The sequence below is a fragment of the Prenolepis imparis genome, unplaced genomic scaffold, assembly GCF_030444845.1.
Source record: "Prenolepis imparis isolate NDT839.2.m4 unplaced genomic scaffold, iyPreImpa1.0 SCAF_4, whole genome shotgun sequence".
Lineage (NCBI taxonomy): Eukaryota > Metazoa > Arthropoda > Insecta > Hymenoptera > Formicidae > Prenolepis > Prenolepis imparis.
This window is the reverse complement of record NW_028141162.1, coordinates 575,390-599,809: the sequence shown is the minus strand read 5'-3', so window position 1 is coordinate 599,809 and position 24,420 is coordinate 575,390. Positions and strand designations below refer to the sequence as shown.

General features: G+C 40.0%; 1 protein-coding gene and 1 long non-coding RNA gene across 16 annotated transcripts in view; one reads left to right on the top strand and one right to left on the bottom strand.

The window, feature by feature from the left end:
- The window catches only part of LOC145934731 (uncharacterized), a 127,235-nt gene that overhangs the window by 44,301 nt on the left and 58,514 nt on the right, over positions 1 to 24,420 (bottom strand). For 11 of the 14 annotated variants that reach the window (XR_014425096.1, XM_083035444.1, XM_083035445.1 and 8 more), the window contains 8 exons: positions 12,879 to 12,927; positions 9,957 to 10,215; positions 7,564 to 7,774; positions 4,972 to 6,041; positions 3,974 to 4,187; positions 3,594 to 3,845; positions 2,876 to 3,245; positions 1,139 to 1,433 (listed from right to left, as the gene is read on the bottom strand). Coding sequence is in view for 13 of the 14 variants with exons in the window: in XM_083035448.1 (XP_082891574.1) it covers positions 1,139 to 1,433; positions 2,876 to 3,245; positions 3,594 to 3,845; positions 3,974 to 4,187; positions 4,972 to 6,041; positions 7,564 to 7,774; positions 9,957 to 10,215; positions 12,879 to 12,927 (2,720 nt within the window). In the remaining variant the exon portion in view is untranslated. Of the gene's footprint in view, positions 1 to 1,138; positions 1,434 to 2,875; positions 3,246 to 3,593; positions 3,846 to 3,973; positions 4,188 to 4,971; positions 6,042 to 7,563; positions 7,775 to 9,956; positions 10,216 to 12,878; positions 12,928 to 22,046; positions 22,408 to 24,420 lie in introns of all 14 variants that reach the window. The other 3 variants (XM_083035439.1, XM_083035440.1, XM_083035442.1) reach the window with 1 other exon arrangement.
- Positions 1 to 24,420, top strand: part of LOC145934734 (uncharacterized) — a 120,059-nt gene that overhangs the window by 39,798 nt on the left and 55,841 nt on the right. The window lies entirely within an intron of this gene.

The window sequence follows — 24,420 nt, the reverse complement described above, 5'->3', positions numbered from 1 at the left end:
TGCAATGATCCCGATAATCGAATGATGGATTTTGCGGTTAATCGTAGGTAGCGAACACGCGAGCTGGAAGGTAAATGCGATCGTAATTGCGTAGCTACGGCAAATAGTGTTAGTGAAATTCTTTGGCATGCCATGCTGACCCATATTTTCTACGGCAATCTAATTACGATCGGTGTTAAATCGCATAGGATATTAATATTCGATCACTTGGACAGTTAAAAAGTTTTAAGTGTTGTTAATCGTTTCCCATTCACCAGACCCAACAGCAGCAGATAGAAGGAGCCCCGCGGAGAAACGCTCGCAGATATGCATGTTTTAATTATTTGCTTTCCTTTTAATTTCTTCTCGTTTCATCCTTATTTCGCATTTCGTTGAATTCTTCTACATTTCCTCGACGATTATGTATAAATATAATAAGAAACAAAAAATGAAGGAAAAAACACGCAACTTCGATTTTTGCAATTTTCGCAATTCACGAATAATTCAGGCGCCTCGCATTAATTGCGATATTCGCATGATCGGGTGTATTTTTGTTAAATTATGACATCTCTACATATGCCATTAATTGAGAAAAAGAAACATGCTGATCATTTTTGCCTCAAAGGGATTAATCGATCGACATAGCGCTTGAGATATTTCAATTTCAACGTACACGAGCACCAGCAACAAAGTACAAAATTCTTGACATGCATTCTCGTGAAGAAATGCTTTTTACTTTCCGCGAACAAATATGCACATATTAGATTTCTCACCGTGTTAGCAATTACATATGATTGTGTTAGAATCTGGATTATTTTTAGCTTATAGACTATAAACAACTATCTACTCTTTCAAAATTGATTACATCGCAGACAGAGCGCTTTCGAGGGACTCGCACTGATCGAAACGATTTAAATTAAAAGTCGAGCTTTATTTTTTGCAAGGCAGAATGACCAAGAGATCAATTTTTTATCGGAGATAAAATTCGTAAGATATTTTTTTTTTCAAATATACCTTGTTTCAAACACACATGCTCAATATATACGGCCGAAAGAATTAATTGTCCGTGCAATTTTCAACATCTCACGACCGGGTCCCTCGGTTACGCGGGGCGACGAAACTACCACTTAAATGATAAGTTCAGGCGAGCTGTCCCTACCTTCGTCATCGCTGGAATAGCTGTTATAGCGCGGCACGTTGACGGCAGTCCGACGGCCGTCCGAGCTCTTGCTCCTGACATGCGAACGATGCCCATCCTCCCGCCTACGGGAGTGACGACCCTCCGCTACGGCGGCCTCATGCGCTGCCAAATCCAGCAGCGCCTGTTGCTTGTAGTAACTCGAAAGATCATTTTGTGCCCTGCCCCGATTGGCCGAACCGGATGGCTTTCGCGTCAACGGGGACTGCAGCATACGCTGCTTCCATTCCAGCAACCGCTTCATCGATTCTTCGCGCTATAAAATGTATATCGTAACCCTTCATTAACTATATCATGAAAAAAATGTAAGATAGTTTGGGAATATTTCGGGAGATTTTGCTTTTATAATTTAGCAACAAAGCTAGGATCTCGAAAACGCTTATTTTATAACTATTGCGGGACGTTTTTATTATAACGATTATATTACGATATCTTTTTCATCGTGATTTTATCGATTCAAATTCAATATATTACCATTTTCGTGTATGCAACAAAATTACATTTTATGTATGAAAATTAATATAGATAAATTTATTTACTCATATATCTTTTTATTTTATTTTAAGAGTTGTATTAAAAAATATATTATTTTAACATCACACAAAATATTAATACAAGTCCCCAGATTATCTTTGATGTGTAATTTAATAATTAAAAAAAACCAATTTACGTTTATATGAGTACCGAGCAAATTTATTTTTAAAGCTTTATATTTGTATTTATGTATGATTCTTTAATCTTATAATAAATAAAATAAAGCTGAAAATTGTATATTTCAATTTACACAATCATTAAAATATTAATTACTTTATATAATGCGAAATTATTTTTGTTTTCTACCCCCTCATCCCTATATCGAGATGTCTTTTAAATGATTTTTTGCTACTTTCTGAAAAATTGTATCGTGATCATAGGATCCAATCAATAGAGAAGACTTGCACCGATTGACATCAATTTTAGCGATAAACGTTTGCGAAAACAAATTGAAAAAAATCTAGAAAATTATTAATACGATTGGAGTAACGTAATAACAATGATAATAATGAAGTGAAAACGATGGTGAAAGCAAAGACGCGAAGAGAGTCGAGATGACGTAAGATAAGTCGTAACTATGCAACAGAGTTATCGCGTGAATCATGCTCGTCCACCGATGTTACAGTGGTCTTGTACGAGCTGATACAAGCAATGCTGATGACCTACAGCTACCTACCTGATTCAAAGAAACGGTTCGCTCCATGACTCATCCCAGATTTTCCGGGATACAAACGGAGCAAGCGAGTTCAAATCGGCAATGTATTCATACTTCGGAAAACTTATTTTAACATTTATTAATTTCTATCACAAATAGCCTAATAAATTTCTTCATTTATAGTTATTCCGCAAGAGATCAATTTTTTATTAGTGTAAAAATATAAAATTGGTTTGAAAATCATCATTAAATTATAAGATATTTATTTAGCAATTTGACTTTACTATAGACCAAAATTTTTGGAAGAGCATACGGATCTGACAAACAGATCTCTCACGGATTAAAGATAAAGAATTAATGTATTCAACATAATATATTCAAAATAAATCAGCATTCTAATGACACTATATAAAGATTTTATATGCAAATTATATTACGAGGTTAAATCTTGAAAGAGAGAGATTCGCGCGAAAAAATGTCATGGAGAACGTTAGATTTCTTCTTCTTACCTGCTGAATCTTGCGTTCACCATCCCGCGAATCCTGCTCGGAGGACCTCTCGGCGTAGTCGTCGTCGTCGGGATCAAGCGCGGCGGGATGCCGTGTCCTTGGCAGACGCGCCGACGCCGATCTGCAGAACTGCTGCTGCTCGCTCCATCGTCTGCCACCACCTGCGTGACCACCGGCGTGATACGTCTGAACGATATGGGTTCCGTGGACACTGTGACTCGTCGTTCTCCCCCACCCGTCATACTCGCCACGCGGTACCCTTCGAGGGATCGTGTTGTCCTCGCCGCCATGCGTTAGCACCTCGCGGCCATTCGCCTCGTAGCTCTTTTCGCGCAAGGATCTTCGGAACTTTGGGTCGGTGCCCATTATCCTGTAGCAAATCAGGAAATGAGGTATAAAAAATTAATATATTTTTATATATTTCATAAGAGAAATTATCTCTTCCTTTTCAATTTGTCAATTTTAAGAAACGCAACATGTTCTTGCTATAAATAAATTTTAACATACTAGGATTTATAATGGTTCTTTAAAAAATCATCGCACAAGGTGTATTAAATATATTATAATATATTTATATATTATTTAAAATAAAGTCGTGCAAACCATTGTATTATTTAAAAGCAACATTTTGAAATTTCTTAATTTCGATGAAATGTTAAACGGGCTCTGCGGCATGCGGTTTAATTATTTATTCGGATAATGTACTGCGGTGACTCACTCGGAATGTCTCTGCGTCAGCGACTGAGCGGGCATCGTGTGTTGCCCGTGAACGTGATCTCGCTGGGTGCGTCTCAGAGCGGGGCAGGTGGAATCCGGCAATATGGATATTCTACTCTCGTCGGTCTTGTCGCGGATACCCGGCAGTTTCGGCTGCATCGTGACGCGCGAGAGAGACTGATTCCGCTGTTGCTGATAATGCTGCGGGGTCTGATGCAAATAAACCGCGGACTGCCGCATCTGCGCCGCGTATCTAAGTACAAAAAAACGCGCGATACAAAATGATATATTTTTTATAAAGTCAATTTTCCATTTTATTTTGCCTCGATATATATTCGCGCGATAAAACGTAATAAAAGACAAATTCACGCGCGCGAGTACCTTTCTTCGGAATAGAAGTAACCGTCGTTGGTCGTATCCGACGGATTTACTATATCTAGACTGGACTTAGGTCTCTGCGGACGTCTCTGCTGATCCGGAGGCCTCTCGCATTGCGCGGGTTGTTGCTGAGATCGCCTCGCCGCTTCGTATTCTAGAAAATCTGCGCTATGCGGTCGCGGTGGCGGTTGAGTTCTCGACTGCCTCACCATCGGCACTAAAAGAAGCAAATCGTGTAACGCACTTTGTGTATTACCACGTCGAGCTTTATCGGTTACAACATTATTCAAGATCCTTTGCAACGCGGAGAAAAAGAAAGGCGTAAATTTTATTATGAGAATATGCGATGCGCCAAAAGAGAATCTAGGTCATAATATAACTTTTATTATCTCTCATTACGATTATATTATATATATTATAATTTTAACGCGATATAATATAAAATCAATCTTTCAATTCTGGAGTTAACTTAAAGAACGTATCTTTATGATCGCGAGCTGCAAATTAATATTTGTCCGCGATAATAAGAAGATACGCAGCTCTTGTTATATCATATTGAGATAAACGCACGGCAACTTTTTTGAAACTTTAGAGTAATAAACTTTAGAATCTTTTCATCAAAGGGATATTACTCAAAACACGCGCTGGAAACCGCCATGCTCGCGCGGCACGGTAAAGTTATCAAAGCGCTGTTTTTTACGTTCATTTTTTTTTAAATATAAGACTCGAATTCTCTTTGCGCGACAATGCGACGAAATGCGAAAAACATATATAGAGAACGCGAGATTGTTCTCGCTGAAATGGATTCCCGGGACGCGCATCTTAACGGTCCGATAAGAAAGCTTGCTTTGTAACATAGAGAAGAGAGACGTTGCTTTCAAACATACATCCGCGTAAAATGTTTTCACCTTTTGCTCGTTTACGGCACTAATTACGAGCGCCTTTGTGGCGAGAAGCCGCGAGAAGCCGCGAGAAGAAGAAAAGAAAACAAAGAGACTCACTGTTCGACGTCACTGGCGTGACGGGGGAGTGCAGCAGTTGCTGAAGATGTTGCTGCTGCGCGTAAACGGGGATGGGAATCGGCGCCGGCGACGCACCCTTCGTGTAACCCACCGGACCCGCGGGTCTCTGATAAAGCGACGGGGTGCCGTAGAGCTCCTCGTAGTCGCCATTGCCCCTGCTGCTGGTCCTCGGCTTCGCGCTACGACCGTACGTGTCCGGAGTCCTCCTCTCCGTCGGTTGCGCGATCTGACCGTAGCCGTAATTCAGGCCGGACTTGTTGGTCCGCAGACTCTGATGCTGCGGCGGCTGATTCATCCGCGTGCCGTAAATCGTGTTGTTCCTCTCGTAATCGGACATCGGGCTTTTACTGGTCACCGTAACGTCCGGCGAGACCGGACTTTTCCGATAATCCGGTGACGGTGACGGTGTCGAGTACTCGTTTGAACCGTCCGTCAATCTTCTCGGTTTTGGCGGCGCGTTCGCGTAAATCGGCTGTCCGAATTTTCGGGACATAGGCTGCACCGTCTGAACGTTACCCGCGATGGGATGCGGTATCGATTGAGACGGTTGTTGCTGCTGCGGCGATTGTTGGACCATGTGCTTGTGCGGATGCGACGACTGATGAGTCGGCAGCACATTCGGATGGGATAGATGTTGATGCAACAACGCCTGGTGCGAGTGGCTCGGTTGCTGCAAGTGTCCGTATTGCTGCTGCTGCTGTTGCTGCTGCGACTGCGGCTGAGAGGTGCTAGGCTGACCGTATTGCGAAATTGGTTGCGGCACCCAACCGTTCATCATCGGATGACCCGAGTCGCTTCCGTGATTGTTGGAATTGCCGTTGCTGTTGCTACTGCTGAGATTCGGAAAGGAGGCAGTGTTCGCGCTGTTCGGGCTAGAGTTGTTGTTCGAGGCGTGGCTGGGATCGTCGCGCGATTGAAAACCGTGGAAGCCAGAGTCACTGTCGTCGGCGCTTTGATTCAGGATCGACGAGATCGACGAGACGCTGGGCCGAGCACTTCGCTCGCCGTCCTGCGCTATCTCGATGACCACTGCAGCCTCGCCCGCGCCACTTGAGGAGAAAGTCAAATTGAGAACTATGATATCTAGATTTTTCGCACGTCCAATTTATTAGGTGTTTTTTTAACGATCGATCATAACAAATCATCAATAATTGAATTTAATATAGGTAATTTTTTTATACACACTATTAGTAAAATTATCGTTGCTAAATACATTAATCGAGTATACATATGTATAAATAAAAGGGATTATTTTTTAAATATTCTTTTCATCGCGCGTTCTCCGATTTCGCGTTCCAAGTAAAATTTATCTCACGACCAGTTCGAGAAACCTTCTCATTTTACTAAATGCAGAAAAATTAATTCTCGCTATTGTTCCGCGCTGAACTGCTGAAACGCATATGCCAAGAATCTACGTTTTCGGCCATGTAAATCGATTTTTCGGTACATAGATGAACAAACAATAGACGACGACCAAGCTCGCTCGCTCGCTCGTTTAAAACGTACGTTCATTGTCCGTATCGGAGTGTCGCTGACGATGCGCTAAATGGACAATGAGCTAGTTGGGGCCTCATCCACCATCGTTATTTCGCGGGCCAAATAACTCTCGGGAAACTAACTAACGAGATTGATTAGCTACGCCGCGATAACGTGCGCGAGCGACAGACGCGCTGTAGCGTCGCGATACTTTTGCACGCAAATAAACCACCCTGGTAGCTGCGACGCGACGTCCCAATTTCCTTTGCGGAATATCAAAGAGAGGTTCGTCGTCACTCTATTGCAGTATCGAATTAACTTTCGAGATCGCCGAGTGCACTTCGAACCATGTTTTAATGTCACAAAGTGTCGTGACATTAAAAGATGACATCTTTTAGAAGAGTAGTTAGTACGAGAGTAATATCTCGCTGAAGAGATATTTCATTCTTCCGTAAAATGAAAGTAAATAGTAAATCCTCGCAAGTTCGAGGAAAGATTTCCGGTACAAAGAAAAAATATTTAAGTACTGCACAATTTTAAATAATATTCAAACATTTTGGAATTCATGAATTTTGGAAAGGTGTTGTACTTGAGAAAATAGAATCAGATGTGAATGAGAGAGATAAAATTGAACGATCTTTTTGTAATTTCAAAGTACAGTGTGATACTGTAAAAGAAGAAAATTACGGGTAAGAGAGGGAATATAAAACGAGAGAACGGCATTAGAGAGACGGCAGATGAAAAATTTAAGTATCCACGAATCGAATACGATTATTACAATAATTTAAAAAAAATCGATTCTATATCAATTCCGTCACCGCATTTTTCATCTCTCACATTCGTTTATTTATTCAACTTGTGTGATGACAAAAGCGATAAAACATGCAAATGTTTATTGCTCTTTACAAACCTATAATTATTAAACGTTGAAAAATATACGTTTTTCGATGTAAATTGACATTTCTTTAGTATAGAATTGAATAAATAATTTCGCTTGATTTCTGATCGGTAATAATAATTTATTACGACTGATAAGATCGTCCAACGTTTTCACGTGATTTTTAAACAATTTAAAAATAAATGTGTGCAACTTACGGGTTAGGATCTTGCAAAAGCGTCGCCAGAGTCAGCGCATTCACCCATTGGTTCATGCTCTCGCGACTGTCAGCTGCAAAGTGATAAGTCCTCATGTTCGCGTGTTCGGCCTTGAAGGCGAACTTCTTGTTAACTTTATCCTCGGGTTTGCAGACGGTGACTCTGTACGAAGGAAGTAATATCGAACCTAGTAGTTTCTCCTCTTCCGGACCTGCAAATTAATAAATTGCTATGTTACGTACAACGCGATGACTAGACTTTATTTTAAAAATTAAATATTTGCGTTAGTTTTGAGCAAAAAATCCATATCGAAAATTGGACGTGCATGCTGCCGCTATAATTTGACGTGTCCTGTATAATTTTTTATCGCGAAAAAAAATAGCGTGTCACAAAAAAAAGACAGATACGCATTACACTACATCTCTATTCATCCTTTGTAGCGAATAAAATAGAACGGATATATACAATATCACGTTCGAATAATTGATGAAACGTAAAAATATTTTCGACGACGTTCTATTTTCGATCCTGACAAATTTGAACGTACCATTGGAGATTGACCGATTGCAATATACATATTCTCTTTTTGGCTCTCGAAATATTTTTCTTTCCAACAGTTTATGTCTAACAATAACTATAACCAAAATACCATGTGCGCTATTTCTATATAGTTTTAAATATTTGCGAGAATAAACATTTACATGTATATTTCTCGTGGCTCGCGTTTACAGTAGCGTTGATTTTGAAAGACAAGGAATTTCGCCAAACGAAATACGGAATTTTGAGTTTATACCAAGCTTGTACATAACCGCGAAATCTCGGCAGGCGAATTGAATTTCCCTCTCACGTTGCGTTTTGGATAAGCTAGAATTTCGGTCTAAACGAATTCCGAGCGATCTAGTAATAAACGCGCTAGAGTAACGTACAGACGCAATAAACAAATGCTTTACCAATTAGAGATGCGGAATCTCAATTATCTAATTCATATGAATATTCCTTCATCGTATTTTGATAAAAGGAGATGTACAATTTAATTGTTTATATGTACATTTGAATGTGAATTGTACGAAGTAAAATCTTTCCGATATCTATAATCTCGAATAGTTTTGATTTCAATTGAAAATGCAAGAACCGAAAAAAGAGTCTATATATTTGCTCGAGAGAGAAACCTGTACTTCTTCAGGAAATACCTCATTTTACTTTACTCGAGAGAAATTGATTAATAAGAGTATACGATAACAAACGAAATATATATCTCTTTCAAGACGGAAGATCGATCATCTATCTCGCGGATATGTTGAACAAACTTTCTACGATATTTACGAAGCAATCGGATCGAAAAACTTTGTTGCCGAGTATTAGTTTCAGTGCTTTTGCGAACGACATAAGGATACTCGAAGAGGCTCGGCGAGCCGTTAATTAGGGGCGGTATCTATCGAATGTAATTTAACTAAAGTTCGTCACAGTGTAAACGACGCGTCGAAGCGTCATGAACTTCCAGCGACAACTTCCTTCTTGTTCGAGTAACGTGCAAGACAAACTGAAGTGGTAGACCGCGCACGGAGTGTATCCTTAACAGAGAACATTTCGCACATCTTCGCTGCGACGACTGTGATGCACGTGCACTATAGAATCAAAGGGACCGGGTGTAATTAGCGTCCCGAGTCGGATTAGAAGAGCAACGGCATTCAAGATGACTGGAAATTGGTCTCGTGCGACCTAAACGCGAGACGGAGCCTCTGAAATTCCTGGTTGAATGCCAGAATATCTTCGCCAAGCTGATAAATGCACCGAAATAAAAGCTCGTAAATAGGACAGATACAAATCGATTCGAACATTAATGTAAATTTTATGTACAAACTTGGAGATCATTTTTATCATTCAGAGTATTTATATTGAAAAATGAGATCAGAGATTATTTGAAAGAGATAACTGACATTTATTTTATAAGATTGTAAAAACTGAAAATTCTTCTCGATTAGGTTTAATTAGGAATAACTAAATATTATTAAGGGTTGTAATATCAGTCTGATGCAAAATAGAAAAAAAACCTTATTCGTTCGATTTACGCAATATGCTCAATAAGAGCTCATTTGCACCGATAACCAAATTTAATTTCCTTCGAATCGGTTGTTAATAGATATTCCCAGGATAATTATTGTTTATATCGGTTCATATAATGCCGATTGTTAATTATAAAACGAATGCAGCGTTACACACATCCACCAGTTCTGAATATTAAATAAGCGCGCTATTCCGAATAATAATAATGCTCGGGTTAAAACTGGCAGTGTCATATTCATCGTAAAAATAACGGAAAAAAAAAGATAACAAGCAAAAAGGTTAAAAGTTAAAATGCTAAAAAAAGGGCCGTCGATAGAGCGCATACTGACCTTTGTAATAAAAGAGACAGTACTCGGAGAGAACGAACCAACGTTTCTTCCAGAGCATGAGACCTTCCGAGCCCTGCTTGTGCAGCCAGCCCTGAAGTGCAACCGGGGCGGAGAGGGGCCTTTTTGCAGCGGGCGAGCGCAATCCCCCTTGAGGACCGCTCCGTCTGCGCACCCCCGACACGGATGCCGCCACCCCCGAGCCATCGTGCTTGCTACGTACCTGGACAGGTACGGCGGGCGGCGTGGCCGATTGGACAATCTGTCAAATAAAAACGCCTTCTCATCGAGACGATCAATTACAACAATTTTGCGCTACAGTTTAATCGAATGTGTTCGAAACCTTTTCTTAGGAAGGAAAAAAATTCCTTGAGATTAATGGCTTGTTATTCTTTAATTAATTTCAAAAAATTACTCTAACTTATTTTAAATTCGATTACAAAAATTATTATCCTTATACATTTAAGCTTTGTGTAAAAAATTTCGAGAGGCCGTAATAAAGAAGATGGCATCTCTAATTAAATTTTTATTAAGAATACATTAATCCCAGAATCGGTAGAGTAATTCTGGAATATTGATTATTAATATACATAAAACGTAGACATATAATTTAACGAACACTTATCCAGTTGACATAACGTATAAAAATGTGGTTGAATATTTGATTATCAATTTTCTCAAATGTATATGAAACGCGATACGAAACGATTTACAGGACAGACCGTCTGTCACGGTGTGTGACGTTGAGCTAAGGTATCAAACAGCTTTAAATATTTTTCAGATTGGAAGCAAGACAGAATGTAATACAATCTCTCTGACAAAAGGACAGAGCTAGAAGCGATAAATCTTTGGTAAAATTTGAAATCGCATCCCTTGGACGACATACACCGAGCGACCGAGATCTCGGGATATCTTTTATTCGGCATTTTCCTGAACGCGGCTGATCGAAATCCGCTTCTCCGTTCTGCGACACATCGAGTTACCGTAAAAACTCTTGTTAGCCGACAAAAATTTCGCCGTGCCACTCGGAACGTTTATTCGATAATGAAAAGCCATGGAAACGAGAATGAGGAAAGAAGAAGACGATAGCGCGATTCGTCATTTCAACATGAAACTCGTCCAACCCGTTCCATTTTCCGCTTTCTGTTACAATGCGCGTGGGAAGTAGAGAAAAACCGGCTGACATTTGACGAGCAAAAAGATTACTAAATAACTAATTACTTGACAGACGTGTATCGCGATAGGAAAGGAGGCGAGGGGGGTGGCATGCATTCTCGACGAGAAGAGTGCGCGTGCTTCTGCAAAGTTCGGTCGGATTTAATCCTGGAAATAGACCCGGTGTATTATGCAGTTCGTTATCGATTTCCCCTTTGTCCCCCTTTCCTTCGTTTGATTTAAAAATACATGCTCAAAAAAAGCAGCGAATTTCAGTACGAAAGATTGGCGAGGTCCGGAAACACTCGACAAAGTCCATCCTTAACGTAGAAATGAATAATTTACCGTTCGCTCCAACTTGCTCGGCTTCAACTGCTTTTCTTTCTCGTCCAAAATTTTTCCTGACATCCCAAATACGAGTAGCGACGAAAAATCATTTACACAAAAACAGAGAACATGCATTAAATAAATATGCCCCGTTATTAAATTTCTGTCATTATTCTTTATTTTTGTGTACGTTGTTAAAATATGCGAATAATGATAAGTTTCGACATGATATAAACGAATTTCCGAGAGAGCTGATATTGATAATCTCTATCCTGAGAGTGTCATACGAACCCTCTTTTTACTTAGACACTATTGTGCCTTTACACGCGATAGATTGTACTTTCTGGAAAAGTTTTCGTCAACATGAGACTCGTAGATACATTTTATCTAAAAGCATAAAGAGAGAGAAACGTTCCGTTTCCGGAAGCTCTTCGAATCGTCGATAACATGACCTGTATTTTTCTGGAATACAAAACGCCGCGAATGTCTTTGAGAAACTTGGGCATATAAGGCGCAAAGCACTATACAGAGTGCCTCTATAAATCGCATTCTAAATAAAATAGAATTATATCAAAGCTGTTTACACGCCCGTGGGATACGTCAAATAACAACAATATGTATATATGTATAACGTCAAGGCGAAATCGTACGATCGATTTTTCCTCGAAAGCTTGCAATTTCCTAACAAAACATTATACAGATGTCGAGAAACATTAGCGCGCGTTCGCTACTGTCTCATTCATCTATCTCGTCGGAACTTTCTTACTTGGAACGAGTTTTCATCGCGAAAAAGTCGAACGGAGAAAAGGAGTCGCCCGAGTGATCCGTTAAATTACAAGAACCGAGGACGGAAATGAATACGCGATCGAATGCGATCGAAAAGACGAGACTTTGTGCGCGAAATTCGTCGATTCTAAGGAAAACTTGGTCTCGCGGACGGGAAAAGTGGCCGAACTTTCGCGGCGAACTTTTGTTCTTTCGATCCTCTTCCTCACATGGCGCGCATTAGAATGGAATCGTATCGCCGATTTCTATCGCTCGTATATATGATTCGTCCTAACGAGGGGAACGCTCGTAATTCGTCGCTAATTCGAGCGATGCTTCTAATTGGGAGGGCATCGCTGATGGTGTTTCGCGCCAATTCCTCCGCCATTCTCGTTCACAAAGGCTAGCAGACCGCATGCGACTCATTAAACATTGCGGTTCCAAACAGTAGGTAATAATCGATTGACCGTTATTTATGGCGATCTGCAAACTGCGTTGTGCAATTTCCTACGACGCCACATTGCCAATTTTATATAGCTTGACCTCTTTATAAGACTGAATTCTATCGCGCAATACGTGTATCGACAGGAAATTATTTCGGGAATTGTACGCAGGATATCGAAACATTATCGCACGTCAAAGATGGTAAATATCTAATGTAAATCGAACATGTTTTACCTTTTTGTTGTCCATCCCAGGTGTCGAACTGGTCACCGGTTGGTCGAGCCTGGAACAAAAAAAAAGATAACTTTGAAATATTTGCAATGAAGATAAATTTATAAATATTTTATATTGCTATGTAGGCCGCTATCTTTTATATTACACTTATATTTCATTACATTTGTCAGACAAGTCTCGTCAAATCTGATATGACTTTATCGTAAATATCTTATATCTCCGCAGTCGTCACTGCTCTGTCACCGTCTTTCATGATATTATTCGCTACATTTTCTCCTACAAGATTTCTCCGCCATCAAAAAATAATATCGATAATCTTCTCGATCGTCACTTTCCGCTTCCGCGACTTGCAGACGAATCTCGACCTCGATTCTGAAACAATACCGACGACCAAGCTATCTATCGACGTTTTTCGGGACGAGAGCATTGAAAATTTATTGACAATACTGGCGGAGAGATCGTTCGATATCGGTTCGTCGAAAAAAAAAAAGGAAAAAGAAAAAATGTTCTAATATGAAAGTTTCATTCGACGAGCTTCCGCGAAAGAACCGACATTCTACATAATAGTGACCGTTATTGGAATAATGTAATTCTGGAATAAAACGCGGGCATTCTTCCTTTAGAAAACTGGTCTCGACTAGTATACATTAACGAACCGCTTCAATTAAATTTTACGATGAAATTTTTATCTTAAGAGAGAGTTATATTTATATCGAACTTTTATATGACGCATATTATATTATATATAACCTTTTTTTATTACAGTATAATTCTCTTTTATGAGAAAAAGGATCATAGCTTTATATTATCATTTGAAAAAAATTAATGTAATTACGTGATATGTCGCCTTTGTACAATTTTCACGCAGGAGAGAATACCCGTCCAGTGTTATAACATCGATTGAACAACAATCTTAACCTGGCGACTGAGGCGAGGCAAGAAAGGGTCAATACACCACGCAAGGATGCCCTTCAGCCGCAAAGGCAGAGACGGATATGCGTGCCAAGCGCATAACGCGCGCCATCGCTTTTTATTAGCCAAGCTGCAAGGTAGGAAAACGCGATACAGTTGCGCGACACGACGTGGGGTTATTCGTTCGGAAAGTCGCCTCGGTTAGCGCGAGAGATCGATCGATTTATCCGCATCCCGGACGATTTTATTCCTGAGAGAGAGACGACATGTACCTACGTACGACCGAACGTCGCACGTGACGAGACACACGCACGTGAACGAGATAGAATTGCCATTGATCGAATGCCATTTCCATTCCGCGCACAATGTCGGTATACATATATATGCCGATATTAAAACTCGCATCTTTTTAACGTCGATTTTGTGCGCGAATTTATATGCCGTTCTCGTCTCTCCCAAAATTGTATTGAATTATTATCAATTGATGACCGCCGAGTATACCCGTGTCCGGTGCGCCATCCAAGAGTTCTCGTTTTCGAACATCGATAATTGAAACGTCGATATACGGGAACCTTTCCGACCGCCATCGGAATATAATGAGCGTTCATCTGATATCGTGCCAAGTACGGTATTCGATATCGAACGCTCGATATCTCCATCGCCTCATTTAATAGCCCTAATTTGTGAGAGAAAAACTTTCCACTTATTTTCTCCATAAATTCTCAAATGTTCTGCACTTTCTTCGAATAAGATTGCGCATTAATATAGAGATAAATCTCGCCAACACCTGCCAAATAATCAATTAAAAAATAATAAATAAAATAATAAAATTTTTAAATATATAGTCAAATCTTGATTTCTACATTAACTACAGAATTGACGAATTCGACGACTACGCGAGATCGACTTGAAAATTATCGATTCGTTTACCAAGCCTCGAAAGCTAAAAGCGATGACGGAAATGCATCATGGTTTGCCGAAACCGCAGATTCGATTGACCGGTTCTGTTTGTCGTCCGTTTCCAATCCACTCCATCGAACGCTATGAGATCTCCTCTTTACTCGACATTAGATCTTCGAATCGCGTTTAGACGACGGCTAAGATAATCGACTGTAACAATGCGATGCGATGGGATGTATTAACGTCGAAATGATTAATGTCATTTACCCGAAATAGCGTTTAAATAAAATTTTGAAATACACTCCACTGCGTGATTCGCATCGTTTTAATGACTGCCCTTAATTAGCGCAGAATTGCTGCTCTAGCGGTAGAAACAGAAAGAAAAAGAAATATCGCGCCGTATTAATTACGTCGTGAACTTGAGAGTCCACGGACGTAATTAAAAACCAATGTACTAAGAGAGTGCGCTCTAATGGAGTTGTTTTCATCCCCGCGATGGCCACATCGTTATTTTCTGCCGCAACTTTGCCCGAAACTCCGAGTCTCCGCCTGTTAAAGCCTTCATATAAAAGGCAGAGTGTTATTGATTTTTTAAAAAATATTCTTTTAATGATCGTATAATAATCTCGCGTAATCCTCCGTAAACGACGCTATATAGAGTCCAAGTATATGTACAAGGTACACAATAACGTGCACGTGAGCGCAAGTCGGATAAATTTGTTTTGAAAAAAAATCAAACTCTTTATAACATTTTTAATTTAAAAAACGCCAATTTTTTTAAATCCAAAATATCTCAAAAACACAAAATAATAATCTGATTTAATCTCGTATAAATCTCGTGTAACGGTAAAATGCAGCAGCTAGCGAACACAATGTTGACCAAAATCAACCGCAGACATCATTCAAGCTTGTCTCTCTCTCTCTCTCTCTCTCCATCGCGATGCGATTAATTGTAAATGCACACGAGAAAACCACGTAATTTTCAGCCGTGATAAACGCAACGCGCGGTATAGTCGGTCTCTCGATCGTTGTAGGTGATCGAGATCATTTTGGGCCATACGCGGTACGTGACATCTAATGATTGTCCTCTCTACGAGGAGAAACATCGTACGAGGGAATACAAACAACCCCGCTGCGTCGCCCGCGAATGCACTCGAACGTATACCGTATACGTTACTTTGACGTTTGCGAGCATCGCAAAATTGGGGTCGTCGCGATGCGGCGCGATGCGCCACGATTGCAACCCTCTCTGATGTAGCTTGACGTGTACATACACTCATTTATTCGCGGCGCGTTGGTGAACGTTCGTACGCCACGCGATGCTATCAGTCGCGCTGATCTTTTCGAACCGGGAATTCTTTACGACGGAAGTATTCGGCCGATTGTATTCGTACTCGTTTATACAAAATGTATAAACACAAGTACTAAAAACCGACGATTTTTTTGTGTCTAAATAAATAAACCAGAAATATGTTTCAATATTTTGCTAGAATGTGTATTTCTTGAAAACACAAAAATAATTGATTTGAATAATAAAAATAATAAAATCAAAATAATAATAATTTCTAGTCGTCTAGATTAGGAAATTAAAACGTTGCGATACGGAAGATAATTGTGTGAAATGTTTTCAAACGCCCCGTCTACGAACCCGACATCAAAGTATCGCGCGTTTAAAACGAGTAGAAGCGCCTGTAGAAAAAAAGCTGTTCGTTATTCTTTGGGCGTTTATTCATGGTACGAGCGTATACATGTTTACCGTAATACAACACTACCGCGTGTCGCACGCGATAATGAAATTAGAGTGATTACGCTCGAACGTATACGTTGAAAACGTGACACGAGAGATGAGGGACAAAGTAAAGCGGACAATTAAAAAACGCGATGCGTAGGCATAGCTTCTTGTTGGTCATCTGCGAAAATGAGAATTTAATACAGTCCAGCGAGTTATATGTACGCGCCCGCGAATTAAATAACGCGCTGCAAATTTATGCGGTGGTAAATTACATTAAAATGTCATCCTTTCGGTGGCCCGCGCGGTTTCTAATATTTTAGTGCGTCGGATAAAATTGATACTCCCTCCTCGCGTGAACGGTATCGTCGTGAACGCCCGCGATCCTTTAAGTTCACCCTGTCAGTTGACCCAGAAAATATATATCGAGAATATCCGATATATCGATATCCTACGGAAATAGACGCGAAGGAGCGCTGCGAATAATTGGACGACCGATAAATTGCTAATAGGCAAACGACGGAGATGGTAATACATATACGTATGAAAGTCGGCTATATAAAGACATTTTTTTCGCCGTTGACCTTGTTGGATTGCAGCATCCGCGGGAAGGTCAGGTTAAAATTAGCGCGCGAAGCTACATGAATGTATAGACCTCGACCGTGAAAGTAATCGCTCGAATAAGCACGAGCAAATGTGTATACCCAAGTATCCCGGGTATCCCATTTTACAAAGTACACACTCTTGCGAGGAAAAATACAACCATTGACCTAATTTAAAGCCCATTTTCGGTAGCGATGCACATTTTTCACCAACAACAAACGTATATATACGTCGGATTGATGTACACTTGCGTAAACATTTTTGTTATCCTTTATCACATTTCGTTTAGAGACGTTACGTGTATATTTTTATATATAGTTGTATGAAGGATCACCAGCGCCAAAAAGGTAGGAAAAGAGGAGATAAACGAGGACAAGCCTAATGGCAGAAAACTGGGAGACAGCTTTGCGGCTGGAAGGGAAGGATGGATGGGGAAAAAAGAAGCAACGCGCAACTAGACGCGCTTGAAAAAAGCCTTCTCTCCGCAACAACTCGTAAATATTTTTGCATCCGGGATGAAAGCCCGTCGAGTATACCGATGCGAAGTGCTCGGTCGTCTCGTTGCGGTTCATATTCGAAGAAGGTATAAGAGGATCCTCCTCCCTCTCTCTCTCTCTCGAGAGAGAGAGAATGTGCGGTTCCATGAAAAGGCGCGTCGCTCTCTTCCGGCAGTTTGCATGCGAAATAGACGATACGTGTTGTTCTCCATATACACGCGCGCCCAGTGTTCCTCTTTTCAATTTCGGAAAGTTACAAACAGAAAATATTACGAGCATGCGTCTGCAGGTATACCTGCAGCTTCCAATATGCGCGGTCTACATAGTCGATAAAACCGACTTCCGCTTCCTCTCCATCCTTTTCTCATTTCATCTCTTCCGCAACCACGGACTTACTACCAGTACTACCTCGAAGAAATTTATCGACAAACTTTATGCTCGCCTCGTGTGGAATCAACTGCCGAGTGACTCGCGGAAGACAGTCGGTTGAGGTCGGGGAGCAACTACCCGGCCGCGAGATATGAGTTTATTGCAAGTTATTGGAAGCAAAGCCAAAATAAACTGCGCGCGCGCCGAAGCTAATTTATAAGCATGCCGCGCTTAACGTTATAAGACAGGATATTAGTTGGAGAATTTATGTTAACTTTCCGACGGATGCATCCTGTTACTTTGTCAGACTCCCTCCTGAATATTGATCGCAAGACTAAGACCTTATCTCTCGCAGGTTATAATCATGGTTATCGGCTAACCGGTATTACGCCAGACGCTTCTTCAGGAGAGTGATACAAGCAAGGTGTAAGATGTAAGAGATGATATGAATTTCAATAAGATGTCGATGAAGATTTCTAACAACTGTAAACAGTGGGTTTACATGATGCAAAATTAATGCAAAAATGTGATCGTTATTTCAAATGGTAATCTATAAAAGATTGTAAAAATCTCCCAAGTTGTAGCGCGTTATCTAATTGACGGAATTTCTCTAAAACATATCGAAAACTAAAATCGCACTCGATCGGAAAATTTAAAGTTTATTTATCCACAGTGTTAATTGTAAACTCAACAAACTTGTCAGTTAATTATTACGACAAGAGCTCAAAGAGCGATGAGTGTACACGAGAGTTTAGATCGATACATGGCGTCTTGTCGGTCGTGATATATATATTATATACATCGCTTCCTCTCAGAGCATCCCAGGGGTACAATTGAAACAGAATATACATTCCCTTCCTTTTTCGAGAGGATCATCATTTCCGCATACTCGTTATCTTTGTAGTATTCGATGAAATTAACGACACTATTCTTGCCTATTATTTCTCAAAAATTAATGCACCTATATTGAATGTTAAAATTTAATTAGGATAATATAATTATTGAAAAAGTGTGTCAAAACGATAAGTTTGATATTAATCTCTTGAAATGTAACGCTACTCTTGATTATAATTATAATTATTTAATTTCGCAAGAATAGAACATGAATATTGCAACGATGACATTCGTAGATCTTCGTACGTAATTTAATACTAAAATCATACTCATATTCAACAATCAATCACGTTTGCATAATCAATTACGCCAAGTCTTCCGCATTAATAACATTTTATAGCGTAGCTGTTCGATATAATAGGCAAATATTTGTGCCGCACATTCTACGATTCATCTCGTGAATCTGCATATAAATATATTCTTCGATAATTCTATATGCGTAATCTTTTTAATTGTTTTCCGGGACACGATCGACGTTGCGCTAATCGAGTTGTTTGTACACGAGCGACAATCAACGAAGCGCAAATATCGTAATAACGTGACTACAATGCCGGTTGGCGCTATTATACCGAATAACACGTCAGCGATACGTGTGAATGGACCTTTATAACCCGCACGCCATACGTAATGCACGTGTTGCAATCGAACAATCGAAGTCTTCTCCCGGCTCGAGTGCAATCCCTCGCCACATTCGTTGACCTAGCCGATCGATAATCATATCATGAAAGTCGGCCCAGCCGGCTGAAAATAGTGAAAACCCGTCGAGTATTGTTCGAGTAGGACGTACTTAATCTATGGTGAGTATTAGCTACCGAGAGGAGGCGGCAACACGCAAAACGAGAGCTCGCGTACACAAGAAAATAACGAAATGAGAGAAAGCACGAAGATTAATTATGTTTGTCAAGTTGCAACCCGTTTCCTCCAAGTAGTTTCGCGGATGAACATTTTGTTTCGAGTTTGCAAGAATACCTCACCATAAAATACATGAGATATAAATGCGAATAACAATACGTATATGGCGTAAACAAATGGTATATAATTACTCTCCCCTTCCCTCACTCTTTCTCTTCTCTTCTCTTCTTGATTAATTTTCACCTTAATAAAATCATTTTAATCTCAAGCTAGGAGTAGAGGGAGGTACTAAAAAGAAATTCTAGATTACAGAAAAAGATACTAAAGAGATATACTAAAGAGAGAGACTGTAGAGAGAGATATCACAGCGGCCGTGTACATTAATCAAATTTACCGAAGACGTACAAAGCACTTGACCCATATACGCACTTTGCTCCCTTATCGACAACAATCGCCCCTTTATCTCTCGTAGGCTACAATGCATGGCTTCCCACGCGATCTTGTCGGATCCTCCGTTGTGTTCCGCACGCCCGATTCCCCTCTCGTTACCATGTTCGCTAACACGAGGTATACGTGGAAGCCAGATGAAAAGGTTCTGACGTATCGAGGCAATATTACGAAAGCGGGCGCGATATAAGTGCGACAATATGATTCGCGCGTACGATTCGTATCCTGCGGGTCTATCGCGAAAAAATGGAAAAAGAAGCACCAAGAGAGAGAGAGAGAGAGAGAGGATGGAAAAGAAGAGACAAGTTTTTATTCATATATATATAAGGAAATATATCCGCTCGACTATGCATATATTGGCAATATTCGCGAGCAGAGATCGCTTTCTATGACTACGATGCGAGAATCAATTTTAAAGTACTTTTCATACGCTCGATAAAGTGCAGTCGAAAAATTCATTGTTCAATTGTCCTGCGAGATTCGATTCTTATCATTTTTTTCAACGAGATCAAACTTGATGAATCGTTCGTATTATTTTTTTATACGTCTCACATTTACATAAACCTTGCGGCGATTAAAGCTAGATTGACGAAAGAAATAATCGATTGTTAAAATCCTTTCAAGTTTTTTGCAGGATATTGGTTTTTTTTTCAGATCCATTATGTTGGTTGAGAAGATGAAAGATAGGTCGTAGAAAATCTCGCAATATTTTTATACCATACATATTCCTATATTTTTTTTAAATGAAGCTGGACATGTTTGATGAAAAAATACCGGTCGAAAAAATTAAAAGAAAAGTTAAACGAAATAATAATAATACAAACGAAATATATTCATATAAAGCGATAACAATACATCATTTGTTTCGTCCAATCATCTAAAGAAGAAAGAAGGTGATGCTATTATGCATATTTTTATGGATCAGTCACGTTTATCTTGCACACATATTTCCCTTCTTTCTCGAATTTTAAACAATTACAACTCATGTCAGCGTTTCTTCATATATGTATATACATGTAAAAATAATGGAACGAAGCATTGGATTGGACGAAATAACGAGACGACTGAAACGTGAACTGAAAATCAGTCGAGAAACCATAAATAATAAAAGACGAAGGCAGAAAATCTGCTGTGTCAAATCGTCTGGCGATATCGATTGCATTGTGGACTTTTGTGCTTCCGTAGCAACGTTTCCCTTTTTCATTTTTCAATATTGTCTCAAAATATTTCGCGCGTTAAACGTAGATAAGAGATGAATGACGGTATCAACGGAATATAAAACTGTGAATAAAAATTCCTTCGAGCTCATCTCTCTCTTTCTTTGGTAATTAAAAAAAATAATGAATAAAGAAAAAAATTCAAAAGAGAGAGAGAGAGAGAGGGATGTTTAGGAAATGCGAGAGGAGGCGAGTAAATATTACAAATAAACTAATTGAGGGCGGCGCGAAGGAGAAAGGATTCATTATTCCGCGCCGCATACGCGCCCCGCTAATCCGTTTCCGACGAATTATGCAACGCCAAGTTGCAGTCGGTCGAAGGGATTCCATCATTCTCCGCCTTTGCAAATTAACGGACACGGAAATAACCGAAAGCGTTTCGAGTTTTGCCGCAAAAACACGTCACGTGAGCGTTTGACGGAACCTTCTCCCCGACGACGATGTAATACGGTCATCAACCTAGTACTTGAGGCATTTATTCTAATTGTGCATTCATTCCAACTGCTATTTGCTTGCAGTCTCAATTAATATTAATTAAAATTCCTTCTCCCTCGGAACGGGAGGATCTAAAGAGTTCCGTGTGCTGCGAAGAATAAGAGACGAAAAACAAGGGATGGATGTCTCGGTAAACAATAAATGACGGATCGGTTTATTATTGGGAGAAGAAGACAGGAGGTGTTCCGAATAAGTGTTTTCCGCGTATTACATCACCGGTATATATCTAATGAATGTCATTACTGCTTCTTACCAGTCGAAGAAATTCCACAGACACGCGAACATGATGGCTGTGCGTTATCCACATCGAACGAATATCCTCGCGCGTTTCTTCTCCGCACCTCTCCTCCGGGATCGAATTCTTCGATCGCGATCCTTCGAGATCCTCGTAGATTGGCGAAATCCTTACATTTTCGCACGTACCAAGTTTATGCGAAGCAGGCTTTAGAGAGGCTCGTTCCGGATTTTCTCGACGGCTTTACCGAGCGAATTCGAGCGTTATCGGTTACTCTCGAAGATGAGTCGAGATACTTCCAAGTCATGTTTAAATCGACGATAATAAACCTCTCTCGGGATTCTCGCGCAGTTTCGGCGGATCTTTATCACTGCCGTCCCTGATAATATAAAGATTAACTTACGATAGGATAGAGGTACCGGCGGTAATTATTCGCGTGCGAAACTCATCGGGCAAAGCGTTTTACACGTGTCGCGGTACACGTATACGGGTAGTACGATGGTATGTTTCCCGCAACCCCATCGAGCTTTGAATTTGTTCTCATCGTCAACCCGTGGCAATTAGTCAGGCTAATTCTAAAGCGGAATAGCAAATTACCTGTCGCGCGGAAATGTCGTTTCCCGGTCCAAGCTAGAACACGCAATGTCCTGTATTAATATAAACAGCCGCGCGACGGAAAACATCCATTCTTTGCCGCAATCTACATATATATTTTGCAAAAATAGCCCGGAGAACGGATAAAATTCAAACGGGTTCAAAATTCATTGCTGCAATTGCATATCACTGTGCTAACGTAATAATATCGATAATATATTGCATTTCGCTCGATTAAAAAATATATTTATTTACGCTCGCTCTTGTAAAAAAGTATGCCTAGTTGAAAAATTGAAGAGCAAATGCGGAGACTCTTGTCGCGTATCGAATCTCGTGGTAACCACTTTGGGTAATAAACTTGCGTAAACTCGTTACGCGAGAATGCAAAATCTATCATCGTTTATCGAAGATTGCCGTGCATTTATGAAAATAAAGAGACGTCGCGAGTTTCTCTCGTCTCTTCGCCGCACCATAAAATGTAAATTCATGATATATGTCTCCGTCATATATACACGCGCATACACAGTGCTTAAATTTTCCCCGGAAATAAATACTCCGACACAGACGCGCACGAGGATGCCTCTCGAAGCGATAAATCGATCATAAACTCATTTAAACGGTCGACGAGGTGTACCAAGATATATTAAAACGCCGTCTGACAAGCTTTCCACAATCGCACTGAAAACAGCTTCGAGTTCATTAAATTTTCGTATCACACGTCTAATAATGAATTCCACGTAAAAATTGATTCCGTCTACTATTGTATGTTTTCTTACTTTTAGAGATTTTTTAAATATTTCTAAAAATACAAATTTTGTATTGTACCTTTTCCTTAAACTCGCGCATAAAAAAATATATAAACTGTGTAGTTAAATTTCTTTCAGTCAGAGAGAATGAAAGCTTTATAAAGGGATCGAATATGATTGCTCGCTCTTTATACTCTATACGTGATCTATAATATTATCGGTAATTTGAAGAAGCTCGTTACGAATAAAAAGATAAGAGAGAAGTGTTGTCTCTCGCCATCGCATTATCGGTCCTACGCGTGACATAATGTATTCGACGGCATGCATAAGCTTGCATCGAAAACAGTTGCCGGAGTTGCTATAGTAGTCGAATACATGAATAATCAGGGTTACCGCTACGACGCAACTCCCTTCTTCGGTAACCGCCGTCGATTTTATATCAAAAGGTTGTCGTCGACATTACGAGAAGAGAGCAGCGCCGTTCTCTTGGCGATCTTTTTTCTTTTTTTTCCACGCAAAATATAAATTCCCTCGTCCAATTATTTTCGCTCGCGGGAGCGTAACCCGCATCGTTTGGATTGCGCAGATTTTTTAATAGCTTTCCCGTATAATCTGTTTAACCTTTCAGGTGATTATTAAAAAACCGGTTACATATATGTATATATATTGCGAGCGAGAGTTTAATGGCAAACGCGATGTTTTCTATATGAAAGTTATAATTCTGTGGAAAAAACTGATGTATAAATAGCGTATAGCGCACAAATAATTTAGTCGAACTTAATGAGGAATTTTTAACGTTATACGAAAATTAAATCCTAACGTCAAGTGCGTTAAATACGTAAAGGATAAAAAAAAACATGATAACACGCGCGCAATACAGGTAACATAACAGCAACCACCAAGGAAGAAACATTTTTCCACATCGATTTCAACCCTATCCTCAACCGAGCGAATCCCCTACTCCGTTTTTTGCCATGTTACACGTTTCGCGTCGATGAAACCGTAAATACGCGGTCCCACTCGGACTATTTTCTTGATTAAAACATCGATCG